Genomic DNA, 16,485 nt, shown 5'->3' on the forward strand with positions numbered 1-16,485 from the left:
AACTCAAAGGTCATTTACCCTATCTAGTGGACTTGGTTTAAAAATACGTCGCCATTTGAAAGGCGACGTATTGCTATTGGGCTGTGTGGTTATTTGCATAACGAGAGTAAGGGCGAATCAGAGACAGCGTTTATGAATGTTAATCAGCCCGGTGTTTCCGCAGGATGTGATTGGCTGAGGTGAGACATACACTGTACATGAGCACAGAATACATTTATTATTGGTTTAGCGTTTATTGTATAATTCTACAATTCTAATGAGTACGTACATAAGACAAATGTTTAGCATTATGTTTATTTATTGATCATATCAATCTTTTTTCCCCGCATAACACAAAACCAGTTACACTACAGTTTATAAGAAAAAGAATTTTCAGTTTTTGATCTTTCTGTTAATAACCTTTACACTAGAGATCTGCTTATTCAGACACAGGAGACACAGTCTGCTTTCCTGTTCATCCCAAAGGTGTTCAGTGTGGTTAAGGTCAGGGATCTGTGTATGACACACAGGTTCACCCACACCAACCTTGACAAAACCTGGAAAGGTTTGGATTTCTAACTTTCAGTAAAAGGAATCTTAATGCTACAGAACACAAATACATTCTAGACAGTTGTATGCTTTTATGATTGAGGCAACACTTTGGGGAAGAACCATGTTTGGGACAGGGGCCCACATATATATTTTCATTTACAGCATTTTAGCAGATGCCCTTATCTAGAGCGACTTACATTATCTCATTTTTATACAACTGAGCAATTGAGTGTTAAGGGCCTTGCTCAGGGGCCCAACAGTGGCAGCTTGGTGGACTAGGGATCGAACTCACAACCTTCTGATTGGTGCCCAACGCCTTAAACACTAGTCTACCACATGCCCATATTTGGTATAATATTTATAATATATATATTATATTATAGTATAATTATAATATTTGGTCTATTTTTTTTTTAAACTGTCAGGTCTGGTGTCACTTACTGAACAATGAGTGATTCTAGTTTTGTGACTGCCTTAGAGGTGAAATTCAATTAAAACATCATTATCTAGACTTGGAAGGTGACTAGAATAAATGAATTGAACATGGTGATGACGTCTGGTTTCCTGAAGGCAGGTGGTACTCAGATTTCTCAGGCGTTTTGTTGGTGGATGGCTTTTTATTTGCCCTTGTTCAATGATTTAGTTAGTATATCTGTGCTTTAAAATTACTATATTACAGTAATAAGTGTGTAAGTGCTTGAAGTGTCCACTAGAGGTCTGCAGTGTCTATAAAATATAGGTGCTGTCTCAAATGTGAAACTGATTTCAGATGACAACGTTGTGGTTGGGCCAGAAAAACCCATGAAAAATAATGCTAATGTAAGTCATTATAAATAAAGAAATTGTAAAAGTCTACAGCGTTTGTAGACATTTGAAACAACAAGGCTCAGATTTTAACAAATAAAGAAACCATCTCAATACAGATGTATTTTATTATTATTATTATTATTATTATTATTATTATTATTATTATTATTTATTTATTTATTTATTTTATGTCAATCAAAGTTTGTTTATTTATTGGCACCATTCAATTTAAATAAATATTTACCTGAGAATTTTCCACTGACAGAATACAAAATGTCCATTATTAAAAATATATATGGTTTTTAATCTATTTATTTCATTTGACCAGTCAAACCAGGTAATTACAGGAGAACAAGCTTAGAATAAACCTACTTAGTATATTACACACACACAAGTACAGATTTAATGATTTCTGGAAAGCATGCTTCTGATCTTCTTTATTTTTTCTTTGTAAAAATCCTTTAATTTTAAAATGAGGAAGATGAGGAAGAGGATCACAGTTATCCAGCTGCAGACAGAGCTGCAGGAGATTCTGAAGAACATGTCCCTTTGTTAGTAGAAGATGACTACTGAGCAGATTGTGTGGCTGGTATAAGACAAATACATAAAAAGGGATGAGGCAGATATAAACAGGCTTGTTTACAAGTCTCAGTGCACAGCAGGATCTTACAGGAAACCAGATTCACTGCTGGCATGAAGCCTGAATGGTTTCAGAATCCCTGCTATACTGTATAACAAATAAAAGAAATATTAGAACAAACAGTTCAAATAAAGAGCTTTGATTTGTTGTTACACTGATTGAATAGATTCTGAAGTGGGATGGTCAGATGGTGTGGTCATGTGACCATAATTCATCTTCTTGCATGGTTAAGACAAAACTTTTATATTTAATAACATCATGAACCTCATTCATCAAGCTGAAATAGATTTATGGCACTTCAGGTACATTTACACAAGAAATGTAGAATTTGGCATCTGCCAAAAGACGTGAAGTTAAATATAAATGTCAGTATTTGCTTAGTTGGAAATAAATGCGTCCTTCAAGTGTGTGTGTGTGTGTGTGTGTGTGTGTGTGTGTGTATGTGTATATATATATATATATATATATATATATATATATATATATATATATATATATATATATACACACACACACACACTCATATATATATATATATATATATATATATATATATATATATATATATATATATATATATATATACATACATACATACACACACACACACACACACATATATATATATATATACATATTCTACATATAGCTATAGACATATTATATATATATATATATATATATATATATATATATATATATATATATATAATATGTCTATAGCTATATGTAGAATATGTATATATATATGTGTGTGTGTGTGTGTGTGTGTGTGTGTGAATATGTAAATATTTGCGTGCATATTTATCAGTATGTGTGTCAGGCAGGCAAACATATGCACCTGCGTGCCTGAGAAAATGTGTGTGTGAGGGGATAGAGAGAGAAAGAGAGAGAGAGATGTGTACGTGTGTGAGCACGCGCGTGTTCATCTCTAACGCACATGCTCAGATGCAGAGGCTCCCCCTGGCCTGCGCGCGCTGGTGTGCAGGCGGGAAGAAAGCGAGAGCGCGCGCGCCAGAGAGAGAGAGAGAGAGATAGAAAGATAGAGAGGCGGAGGAGGAGGAGGCTCGGGCCGCCGCTGCACCCCGGAGGAGCGGAGCGAATAGGAGAAAAGAGAAGCGAGGAGAAAAGAAGAGAAGACGCCGCCGAGGGAGCGGAGCCGTGCTCAGGTACAGCATTAGTGCGCTCACCATGCGCGGACTGTGCTCAGCTTTCAAACTGTGTAAAACACCCCGGTCAGGTCCGGCGTTAAGATTTGATTTGATCTGATTTGTATCACGGTGTAAATCGGTCCACCTGACGGAATAACCGAGATCTAACAGTACAAACGAGCTCGCGCGTGCGGTTTCTGCTGTTGTGCGCGTGCTGAACGAGCTATTTTACTGCGAATACGACTTACAGCAGCTGCGCGTAAAGCGACCCGGCGTAAAGCGATGCCTTACTGTGGGAGTTAAAGCAGATACACAGGCTTTGTGATGCTGAGCTCAACAAAGATGTTACTGCTTTTATACATTTAAATAATTTGGGCGTCACGAGGACATTTCCATATATGAAGGATAAACGTGTATGTTGCCTTATATCCATCTATCCTTACATCCATCTATCCTTATATCCGTCTATCCTTATATCCATCTTATGTGGCAATCTAGCTTACAGTATGTTTGTGCTCTACTCTCCATTTCCAAATGTATTTGGAATGACATGACATAAAAAAATGACAAATAACATTTGTGTGTACTTTTTAAACATTTACACTCATCATTATATATATATTGTTGTATATAGCAAATATCTGTGTATATAAATATAAAGGCCAGCTGTAATAGTAGTTTTCCCATATGTGGGTAACTAAATGTACAACATGCACAAATGACTTTATCTAAAATAGTAAAAGATGCAATTATTGTGCCATCCAATAATTTCTGATAAAATACTACTGAAATATTAAATAAGAATCCTTCTATCTGTAATCTTTGGGATTTTTGAAGCCTATCATGTGATGCAAATCGTGTAAGTTGAGAAGAAAGTATTACCCAATGCAAAAGCAGGTTTCTGGTTTCCTCATAGATTCAGAGGTGCCCAGCAGGAGCAAGAGCCTCAGTGGATGGCCCAATGCCACCACACCCCACCGTTTTCCAACCCCATCATGCAGTATTGTCTGCAGTGCCAGATCTGGGATACCCTCAGAAAAAAGAGAGGGAGGAAGGCAGGGAGAGAAGTAGAGGGGGGTTCTACCACTCCACTCTTTGCTAATCCTCCAGCCAGCCAGTCCATCTGTCTCGATTTCTTTTAGTCTTTCTTGCATTTTATTCTATTTTCCTCTCCTTCAATTAAACCCCGCCTTTGCATGGGAGGTTCATCCTGAAGGATGTATGTTCAGGAGAACTCGGGCCTGAGAAGTAATTTGCCACCTAAGATACCATTTACTCACTTTCGTTATAAAGCTGAGGCATTAAAACGCATCCATTTACCAGTTGTAAAGTTTTATGAGGATGCTGGCCATGACGAAGTGTCAGTTAAGACGCTGGATAAATGCTTCACAGCACATTAGCTGACATAATATGGCCACTTTAAAATGCATTCAAAACACTTTGTCAAAATACGGTTTTACCAGTCTGGTATTATGTATCGCTGTCAACAACACTGGCTTTAAACACTGTTAGTGTGATATATGAATTTTTTATACATGCTGTGGCCCAAATATAGGAGAAATATGGTTCAGTTTAAGACAAATATAAATGCCAGAGGACTGTGGGTTAAAATTGATAGTGGTTCTAGGAGGGGGTCCAGGTTCTAGGAGGAGGTGCAGTACCTTCAAAAACAACAACACTGGACCTGCCTATAACACTCAGGTGTGGAATATGAAATAGCATTATCACATTTGCAATTGCAGGAAATATTTTGTAGTTCTTTCTCAGAAAAAGGTTCAAACTCTGTGGCAGAGGTTTCTTTGTGGCAAGTGTGGTATAATCTTTCCTCTTTTTTTTTTTTTTATCTAAGTTTAGCAAAAGAGAATTGTTCACCATGATGTCAGTAGATTAAGTTTCTACTCTTGAGAATAACACATCTTGAAGTTTTCAGTGAGAAATATTTATGTTTTCTGTCACTGAGAAGCCTTTAGGATGGAGATGTTGTAGAGCTATCAAGGGTACATGTATTTTTTTTTACCTTTGTTTGTTTATGTATGTAGAAGAGGGCAGATAGAAGTGAATTAAGCTGAACTGTGACACATCATGAGAGGCAGCTGGCTGGTTTAACTTATCTCAGAGGATGAACATGTTATCTTTTACCCTCCCTGGTTGGTAGTGATAGTGTGGTATAGAGGAGACATCAAATTTTGTTTAAAAGTCCACTGCATTCCTGTTTTCACAGAAAAGATACATGTTCAAGCTACAAAAACCTCTGGTGGTCTTTTATTGTGAAAAGAATGGCATTTTTTCGCAACTTAAATCCCAGTTTGAGGTGCATTCCTGTCATAGTCAGAGTTTTTGTAAACGTTTGAGACTGCTGTACGCTATCTGTGCACTTTCACACGTCCTTGCTTCAAGAGTACATTTAGTCAGGTGTGACAGTACTCTGTGTGAAAGTGCTCTGCTGTGGGGCTCGGCAGCAAGTAACATGATTAGGTTGAAGTTGTCAGGTTTCACAGAGCTTTAGAAAGATTATTGGTCTGTAAATGCCTTCTAGAGAAACAGATTAAAGAAAAACAAACCTGAACTAAATAATCATTTAACCATGCAATTGGATAAAGCTGACCAATTAACACTTTTGTATTGTTTTCAATAGACAAACTACTCAACTGTCATTGATTACAAAGATAAATGAAGATGAGTACAAAGGGAAAGACACATGTAGCTTGTAAAGCAGGACAGTCACTATATATGTACAGTATATTTTACCAGATTTATAAATGAATTCCTACTTTTAAAGTATCTTTTTTTCTGGATTAATTAAATAATGTTATTTATCGTTTAGCAAAGATTTTGCATGGAAGCAGAACTGACTTGAAAAAAGTTTTACCCATAGAGATGATGCCTTTCTCATGTTGAGCAATAGAACAGATGAAGTTTATGGACAATCAGTCCAAAAAAATTGCTAGCTAGCTAGATAAAGTAGAAAGTAACCTGTTCTCTTGCACATTATTTCTACTGTGCTTCGTAATTAAAACTGGGTGTTAAATAGTCTAGCAAAAACAGCATCTGATCCCAGCTTGCATTTCCCTTGATGTAAGCTGTAACATTTCAGGTCTCCATTACATTTGGAATCTGGGCCAAAACTGGCCCGGGTGCATCTGTCCATATTTAATAATTGAGTTACGTTTTTAAGCAATGTAAAGAAAAGGAGATTCTCTATTCATGCATGAGGTAGAGTCAAATCTTGGTTACCTTCTGCAAATCAGAAACCTGAAGAGTTGCTTGTTGGGTATCAGATATCAATATTATATCAAGAACAATGGGATTAGTGCATTGCTATGCCAACGTATACAGCTATCTTTAGTAACATTTCCAGTTGTGAAGCAACATGCTGCTTATATACCTGCAGCTCGCTCTACTTGCTCTCAATATTTAGGTGTGTGAGTAAAATCTTCAGCTTCACTGCTTCCTGGGGATGTAGCCTGAGGGAAGGAAGAAGAGAGGGACTTAGTGAGAGAAAGGTAGTGTGCAAGAGTGGAATAATCTTGTTGTCACAAGGCAGTGACGAGATAAACCCTAGCACCATATGCCACTCTGGCTCTTGAGGAAAGACTGCCGTGTTTTCATTTCTCCAATCAAGAGAGAATGGAAATCAGCGTAGACACAGTGCTTCTCTCACTGCTTAGTACTCACAGAGAATCAGCTGTAATGAATTGTTTTTTCTTCCACAGCACTTTTGAGTTCTGGATTCTGATTGGTAAGGAGGTCAGTCGATTTGTTATGTATAGATGAAACACAGCTTTATATTAATCCACTTAATATAGTATGCTATAATTTGTCTAGTAGCAGATTACATAGAGACCTGTGCAGTGGACGATCCTTAAAACAGATTAAAAGCCCAGGGTAATTGATTATCTTAATAGTTTTTAGTGACGATATTTGTTTTCTGACAGAAACATCTTCAGGATGTAGACGTTTCCACTTTTTGGCGCTTTTACTTTGCTTTGCAGATGTTACACAACATTAAACTATAAATCTATAAAGTGTGCAAAATGTTGTTAATTAATAAATAAAAACCGCCAAAGAATATGGTGTTTTATTGCCTCACTAGGATCATATCTGGCCGTCTGGGTTAGGGTAAAAACTTTATTAAATTTTAGTACTGATGCGTATTTAATCTCAGATGCATCTGCTTTGAAGTGCAGGTTGAAATGTATACATCTCTGTCCACTTCTCTACCTTTCTGTACTTGACATGCTGCCATCAGCTACAGTATGGCCAATTTTGGCTGCTTGGTTTGATTTGGTAAAATTTGATTCTGGGTTTGCATCTAGTCCACCAGTTGATTATGATCTATATCCAAGAAAACTGGGTGATGGGGATCTCATAATGATGATGTTTGACCTCAGAATACCATTAAAGATCATGCCATTAGTCCTGAGGCAGTGGATAGAGAGCCAAAGTCATAATTAATCAGGGTGGAGGCCTGGGAGTAGAGATGATAAATAATTCACTGCAGCTCCAGCACTCTGACACAAAAGCAGTGAAAAAGCTGTGATTGACAAACTGCCCATGTATTTCAGACACCTCAACTGAAACATGGTGAGGTCAGCATGGGGGAATTGGCTCCCCAAAATAACCAGAATTCATTAGACCTTTCATAGTATGAAATGGCACTCTGAGCACGTCCTCGCCACCAGACGTAGTTATTCAGTATATATATAATTGTAAGAAAGGTCTTTGCTTTCAGGGCATTGGCAGGCCAGATGAATAGCAGTAGCTGAGGAAGTCATGTTCCTGCCTGACCTGCATTTGAAGAGCAGAAGCAGAGCGTGAAGATCAGCAGGGACGATGCCTCAGCATGCAGACATGGTGGTGCCTGGGTTGTACAGGTGCTGTGCCTGTCACATGGCCTGTGTCTGTTTCTGTTCGACAGCAGAGCATGCTCGTAAAACTAACAAGATTAGAGCGTTTTTTTGCTCTGTCCCATAAATGTATCATCACCCTGGCAACTGGAATCTGCTGCTACCCTCTTATGGCTCTGAACAACGAAACAAAATTTAATGAACAAATCATTGCCTGCAGGAGGCAAAAACTGTCTGAATAGTAGAAACTTGCAGCAGTTTATACAATAACTTTCCTGTTAAGAATTCCTGTCAAAAGTAAATTAATCTAAATATAGTGATCAAATGATTATTTTATAAACTGCAAATACAATTCACATCTATATAATGTTCATGTTGGATAAAATGAATCCTAATTTGTCTGTGGGAAAAATGCCTAAACACATGCTATTTTGACAACATAGACAATTGTCATCAAATCTCATCAAAATTTTAAAAGACTGAGCCAGGTGTATCGCTCAAGGTGGAGCCAGATGCTGCACGGAGCCGATAGATTAGGGCCAGGTGGCTGCAGAGAGCTGAAGGGGCTTGGCCAAGTTGTTAGCTCAAGGTAGACGAGGGGGCAGGGCTGGGTGGCAGCATAGAGCGGATGATTAGGGCCAGGTAGCTGCAGAGGTCTGATCCAGTGTGGCCAGGTGGATAGCTCCAGGTGGACGAGGGGGCAGGGCTTGATGGCCGCACAGAGCTGATGGGGTGTACATAGGCAGGTGCCTACAGACAGATGGGGTGGTGATGTTGAAGTGACACCAGAAAGCTTTGGTGGTGCTGTCAAGACTTAGAGAACAGAGGAGATAGAGCCTGGTGACTGCAGATGATGCAGGGTCAGGCATGTGGCTCCCAAGATTTGTGGGTTGGGAACAGGCAGCAAAAGGCTGAAGGGGCAAGGCCAAGTGAAGAGCAAAAACAAACCCTGTATGGGTTGCTGCTACAAACCTTGTCAAAAGTCTGCACATAAATAGGAAAATTTGTAAAAGGGAGGCATAACCAACATGCTAAATATAAGTGAGTGACATGCTAACATGCTAAATACAAGGGAAGTGTCCAGTACAATATTGTTGATTTTTAATTGATTAAATTACAATTTTGGCATTGTGTGTAATGTCTAGCTTGAAGGAACTGAGTGTGTGAAAAAACCTCATTTTAATTTGTTTGTGCTTTTTTGGAAACTGAGCGTTGGATTTAGCGCAGGGTTTCGTGTCAGTTTGCATTCGTCACAGTTATTTTTTAATCACACACAAGAAGCTGGCACTGGCATGTTTTTACTTATCACCAGGTTAATGACAGGTATGTTGATAACAGGCAAGGAGAGTGTAACAGTGGTATGATTGAAATCAAACCCATGTGTTTTATAAGGCCGCAAGACCCTGGAGAACATGGTACAAAGAGGTAATAACTCAAGTACATAGTCATAGTTTTCAGTCTCAACAAGCATAAATTTGATACATATAAAAATATAAAGTCGGCATTTCTTTCCTATACATATGAAAAAGTGAGAAAAAGAAAATGGGGTGCTGGTGAGTGAGTAACTGTTTATAAGTGTTTTGTATATAATACATAAATAGTAACCGGGGCTTGTTTTATGGATGTTTCACAGCATTGAAAGTAAAAATAAGCTACACACCCACAAGTGATTTATGGCATACATATCAAAGCATATCCACCTTAAACACCCAAATAAACCAAAAGCAACATTTTCATGAACACAGATTGTCATGGAATTCTTACACCTCCCAATCTTCTCAATCAGCAGGTCTACTCATTCTCATACTGTAGATGTGCTTTTTGTAAAAAATATACTGAATCAATGTTGGTGAGAGAACTATTAAGAGACTGTTTTTAATACATTTTTAACAAGGATGATGCTTAAATATTACAGTGTATTTTTCAATGATAGTCATGAGGTAGATAGAGGCATGTTTGAGCAGAGGCTTAAAAAAAGCAGACAGTGCATTATGTGTATTCTCTGGAGGCCTACATTTAGTTCTAGCATCTTTTTCTAGTGAACTCCTGTCATGTTTTTTTGTTTCATTTGCACTGACACAATAAATCATATCTCTGCAGCTTGAAGGATGTTCTCCTCTGTGAAGGCCTTTGAGGGGCAGCAGTATTCGGTGCTGAAGAAGCAGTGCATGCAAAGCGGGACTCTGTTCGAGGATCCGTTCTTCCCCGCTGTGGATGATTCTCTGTTCTATCAGGGAAACCGTATTGGCCGCGTACACTGGAAAAGACCTGGGGTGAGTCGCTGGCATGAGTTTCTAACATCTAGATTAAGTGCAGGTTTTCCATGAGAGAGAAGAACTTGAGTTCGATTTGCTGATTTTGAAGCATGCTGTGTTGCTTAAACTCTCATTTAGAGTCCACAGTTGGTGAGCTGTGTTCAATTTATTCTCGTCCCATGGTGTCTTCCCCAAGGACAGAGGGCTTTAAAAGAGTGTTTGAGAAATGGTGCTCGGTTACATAAGGCATTTGATTCATGGCCATTTTTTTTTAGATAATCTCTAAAAGTCCATTACTCATCTAATCAAAAGGTTTGACCTTTTATTATGGGTGTCAAAGAAAGAGGAATATGTGAAAGGCTCTCATTAAAAATCAGAGGATTTTTATCTACTGCTGGGACTAAAAGTTTATGTCCGATATTAATGATTTTTCTTAAAATATGACACATATTCAAACGGTTTGTATCTTATTTGTGGTTACTTTTGCATGTTGTTACCAGTCATATGCTGTAAATAATACTTGTAATTAACACAGTAGAAGGTGGTCTAGCAGAATTCTACTATTTACACCTAGTGTGATGTACTTTCAAAGAGAACATAATTTAAATCGTTGCTACCTAGTTCAGGCCAGTTTTTACTGTCATGCCAAAATCCTCTCAGAAACCCTGTTAACTCATGTTAATTAGCTTGTGTTAGCAGTAAATATTACATGACTCAAAATCCTTTCAGAATTCCTGTCAAGTCAGTTTGTTTGTCAGCTAGTTAAGATTTAGCAGGAAAATTATAATTATTCTGACAAAAAATCCAGAAATACTGTTGACTCATATTAGCTGGTGTTAGCAGTAAATATTACAAATATGTACTAATATGATTAAAAAGACTCAGAAGACTCTTCTGTCATGTTAGCTGGTTAGGCAGCTAGCTAGGATTAGCTGCAAATATTGCAAACATTTATTAAAATAACAAAAAAGGTTTCTAAACATTACAAAATCCTCTTAGAAATTCTGTCGATTGTAGTCAACTGCAAAAAAAAAAAAAAAAAATTTAAAAGATTTAATTCCAGCACAGGTATATAAATGTGTAAATAAATTATTTGTTTTTGTTTTGTTTTGCAGCAGTACCAGAACGCCAGTGAGAGCAAAAATGTTTAATAACGCAGCAGTACATTTTTGTATGAATAAAATAATGTGCTTTTGTTACACAGATTAGACAAGCTAGCACTTAGCACTCTAGCAGGTCTATAAACAATGCAAATGTATACACATTAATGAGCCTGAAGCTAAAAGAAGAAGGAACTGTACTTGCATATTGTTCATCTCAGCCTACAAAGCCCTGGGGCAGGCAGAGTGTCAGAACTGTCCAAGTCAATCATCCCTCAATCTCACTCCATCTGCAGCTCTTCTGTTCTGGAACGTTGCCCACTCTGGAGTCTCTTTCACAACACACACACACACACACACACACACACACACAGGGACCCAGAGGAGTGTTCTTCTGCTGCCCCATCATTATTTATCACTGCTAAAATGGAGCCTGATGGCATGGATGCCTTTCAGTTATGAACAATTGCTAGCAAGGATTATCAGGAAATATATCAAAGATTTATTAAAAACAATCCAACAATCAAGTTACAGTAGCTAGTGTTAGCAACAAGTATTGCAAGTGTTAAAATAATTTAAAAATCCTCTCAGAAATCATGTCCAGTAGAATATAAATACCAATACCATTATGTATATCTCTATCTATTTACTGCTTAAAAGATCCACATTTGTTTTTGTATTTGGATTTAAACTAGAAGAAGACCAACAGAGCTGCAGAAAAACAGAGCTGCTGGAAGACATTTTTATTCACAGATTCTAACAACAGATAGCAATTAGCAGAATTATTCTCTTTATAACTGCTTGACCAGATACCCTGTAAAATTTTCTGTCTAATTTGTCTTAGAAAGTAAGGTGTTTTAAATCAGTAATCGCTTGCCAATATCGAAGCTGCAACAAAAGGTGTCTAAAAGATTTTACAAGAATTACTTATCTATTTTTTTTTTTTATGATTTTCCTAAGAATAACATACTGTTGGGGTTTTTTTTTCAGTAAGACAGTGTTTAAGTTAAGTTAACCCTCATTTGTAAGTCGCTTTGGATACTTGCTATTTGTTATTTGACCAGGGTTGCCAGGTTCTGCGTATCTTGTCTGCAGATATAAACTGTACTGCTACTAACCTGGAAACCGGCCCTCTGAGCGTCTGTGAGGCATTCTTTAAACCCTACTTTAAAGTAATATTCTCTCACTACTTTCTTTCATTTTCCTGAGGGATCTCAACATAGTCTAAAGCTTTTTGGCACCATTTTTCTTTGGATCTGTATTTGTATTCGTTTAGGACTCATTATCTGTTCTGTTCAAATAATGTATTGGTTTTCAGTTACACTGCTAATGTTAAGTTACCTTTTTAGTCATATAGCTAGAGTTAGCAAGAGGTACAACAAACAAGAAACATTAAAATTACTGGATCTCTTAGTCTCTCTCTCTCTCTCTCTCTCTCTCTCTCTCTCTCTCTCTCACACACACACTCACATTCACACACACACACACGCACACAGAGGACTGTTCTGCTCCAGAGCCCCAAACTGCTGCTTCTGCAGACCCATTATTATTTATCACTGCTAAAATGGACTCCGACAGCACAACTACTTTTCTCAGCTCTGCAGTACAATTCTGCTACATCCAAAACCTCCTCAGCACCAAGAACACAAGAAGAATTAGGGGAAAAGTGGTACATGCTGTACTGCAATAAGAAATCGTTTTCTTCTGTGTGTAAGTGTATAAGTACTGTAGTCTCCAGAGACAGGGCTAGGGAATAAATGGGCTAGGGAAAAGCCTTTCCTTTATTTAGAAGAAAAAATACATAAAAATTGAAAAAAATTAGTACGAAGAAATGAAGCTGGACCGGATGTCCTTCTATCCCAGACTATAGATTCATGCAGCCTGTGGTGTCAGGTGAAAAATTTTGTAAGCATTGGGGTTCATTTGTTTAAGTCTGTTTCTTTACCTTCTGTCATGTTTAAAAGGTCACACATTAAATATAGTTAAAAGCTGTAATAAACATGAACAGTCTGAACTGTTTGCTTCTGCTTATAAAGAACAGTCTGAACTGTTTGCTTTTGCTTTTATAGTAATAAAAGGTGCTGCATATCTGAGTTTCAGTAACAGTGTAAATGTTTTATGGTTATAAAGAGACAATATGATAAAAGGCTCAAACATAAAGGTGGGATAATAGTAACACTATTTTTACGTAGCCTGGACCCTTCAGACTGATGGCAGAAGGTGTGGACCCCAAAGCAGCTTTTATTCTCTGTAAATCCACCAATCACAATTTGGCTTCCTTTTTCTGTGAGCTTTGATACCAGGCAGACTGCTCAAAAATGTCACACACTTGCAGAAATCCTGTACAATCCAAGAAATCAGATGACGACTTCGAAACTCCTGATGTTTTTCCAATTTTGCGTGTTGTTTTTGTAACATCTTCAGCCAACTGTTATTGTGCAAGATGTCTGAGGCTTAGACTATTTTAACACAATAGAAATTTGTATTTATTTATGTATCCATTTTTTGCGTTTACACTTGAATTCATGACCCTAACATGACTGACAATGTCTCCCTAAAAAACTTGTCTTTACAGTATGAATTCAGATACGAAATGTGGACATGTATTGAGAAGTTGTAGATCAGACTTTTATTTACAGACTGTGAAACTTTTTCAGAATCCTTCTGGACATTACTGGATATTTGTTTTATTATTATTAATATATGCTAATTTCAAGCAGTAAAAACTTTAGACTAATTATATAATCAAATCACTACATTTTTGTTAAATCATTTTTGATAGTGAAGCTCTAAATCCTTGTGATACACTGAACTGAAAGAGGAAATATGCTGTTAAATGAAATGCTAGTAGAGAAAACAACAATGTTGACCTGGCTAGCACGTGATTAGCAAACATCCTTGAATGTTCATCAATGGTGTCCAATTTAATTCATTTATTTAAATGGTACTTCACATATACTTGGAATGAGCTACAGCTTTGAGCGCAAAGTAACACTTGAGTCCTCACTGTGCCTACACAGAAACATCTAAATTGCATGGCTTTAAGTGCATAAATGGGTTCAAATACTCAAGTCATAGTGAGTGAGCAATATGATTCTAGATGATTACTTGCTTTAATGAAGATAAGCCCTTTTGAGTTCTCTTATTTCTCTCTCTCTCTCTCTCTCTCTCTCTCTCTCTCTCTCTCTCTCTCTCTCTCTGTCTCTCTCTCTCTCTCTCTCTTTCTCTCTCTCTTTCTTTCTGAGCTGGTAAAATAAAGTGGGGTCCATGTTTGGCACTTGAATTATGAATTGTCCACAAATCATGCTTAGCACTTTTACAACTGAACTAATCTCACCAGCTCTCATTTGTCTTTCTCTCTCTCTCTCTCTCTCTCTCTCTCTCTCTCTCTCTCTCTCTCTCTCTCTCTCTCTCTCTCTCTTGCTTATTTTTCTCTTTCTTTCTCTCTCTCTCTCTCCTGTACATGACAGTCTTAAATAAAAGGTGCAGGCCTAGTTCACACCAACAAATACATCATTTTATCTATTTTGCCATTCTGTCCACACATCCATTGCGTATGCTCAAGATACCACCATTTTCATGTTTCAATGTAGAATCTATTAGGAACTGTGCTGAAAGTGTGTCCATAGAAAATGGGGTTTATGTGTGTTAGGAAAAAAATCAACATCATGGTGTGATGTATTGAAAGTGTGTGTGTGTGTGTGTGTGTGTGGGGGGGGGGGGGGATATATGTATTTATTCTCCTTTCATCGACTAAGGGTGCCAATATTTGTGGAATGCAGAATGTTGCATTTTGATAATAATTAAGTAGCTCGAACGTTTGTATGGACTTCTGCCTCACTATTTTATTCATTAAAATGAATTATTGTTGCCTGTTGTTTACAGTTGTTAGATAAAAAAATCTAGATAGACAAAAATGATCGGTGTATTACTTCCTAAATCTCATCACAGAAGGACCAGCAATTATGGCATAAGCTTTTTTTCTCTCCCGCAGCAAAGAAAACAACAAGACAAACAAGACAACCAAGAGCTATGGTATTTTAGCTGTTTGAAATGTAATAGTAAGAGATGCTTAGCAGCCTGCTAACCAAATATTTGCAAGGTGCTATGCATGTATAATATCAAAGCAGAACATTCCCATCAGACTAGATGTACAGTAGAGTCAGACGAACCTTCATTTTATCCCTTTAATCAAGTAGATGGAATGAGGCTTACATAGGCATTCTGCTGTCGTCTCGTCTTACACTGTGCTCAGGAGAATAAAGTCTGTGCACATATAAAAATGTACCCCCTCCACTCATTTATAGCAATAGATGAGAGAAGCAGGACATGAGGGTCACAGCCGGCTAGATCCTCTGATGTCAGGGTTAAAATGGGACTTCGATTGGTTTGAATTTCTGTTTTCAGCTCTCAGAAAAAGGCCTAGCAACAGCTCAAGGAGCACATCGGTTCATCAGCGAATAGAAGACAGCAAGAAGTTCTGGATCGGTTTGTGTGTGTGGGTGGTGTGTGGGTACTTGTGGGGGAGGAAGGGGTGTGTGGGTGTGTTTGAGTCTGGCTTATGCTGAGGAGGAGGCTTTTTTTGAACAGAATCTCGAAGATTAAACCAAACATGTTAGTGTGTGTAGATTGGTGGACAGATCCCTTCGCAGCAATGGGCAAGCAAGCAGGCTTGTTAAATGTACTTATTATGAAAATACAGTATTTCCAAAAAGATGAAGCTAATTAGCTACATGACAAAATCCTTGTACTGTAGCACAATTGATTCCATCCTGATACGCATCTGTGCATGTATGAAAGAGCACGTTCAGTTACATGGGTTGTATGTCACTAGCTAGCCTTACCAAGCCAGTGATTCAACTGAACTGCTAGGATAATGAATGTCCATTTTATGAATTGATACACAGATTTATTTATTTTGTATTTAGTTGCAAATGAATCTTTGTCAGTGGCAGTTACTTGAAGTGTGTAGTTTGATGCATTATAATGATTTAATCAACATTTAACTGCACTAATAAAATAGCAGAATCACAATCTCTAGTTCAGGAAGCACCTGTTAATCACTTCCCTTCTGGAATACAAAGAATTCAAAGATACTAACTTCTATTTCAGGGAAGAAATGAATCCTTTAACAGGATACAATATATGTGCAAA

General features: G+C 37.6%; 1 protein-coding gene across 1 annotated transcript in view; it reads left to right on the top strand.

Annotated features, from left to right (window-relative positions):
- Positions 1-2,980: 2,980 nt before the first annotated feature.
- The window catches only part of capn5b (calpain 5b), a 39,042-nt gene continuing 25,537 nt past the window's right edge, over positions 2,981-16,485 (top strand). Inside the window, exons 1-2 of the mRNA XM_060891659.1 lie at positions 2,981-3,147; positions 10,077-10,249. Of these exons, the coding sequence (XP_060747642.1) occupies positions 10,085-10,249 (165 nt within the window). The 5' untranslated portion in view covers positions 2,981-3,147; positions 10,077-10,084. The remainder of the gene's footprint in view (positions 3,148-10,076; positions 10,250-16,485) is intronic.

The sequence above is a fragment of the Tachysurus vachellii genome, chromosome 17 (assembly GCF_030014155.1).
Source record: "Tachysurus vachellii isolate PV-2020 chromosome 17, HZAU_Pvac_v1, whole genome shotgun sequence".
In the NCBI taxonomy this organism is placed as follows: domain Eukaryota; kingdom Metazoa; phylum Chordata; class Actinopteri; order Siluriformes; family Bagridae; genus Tachysurus; species Tachysurus vachellii.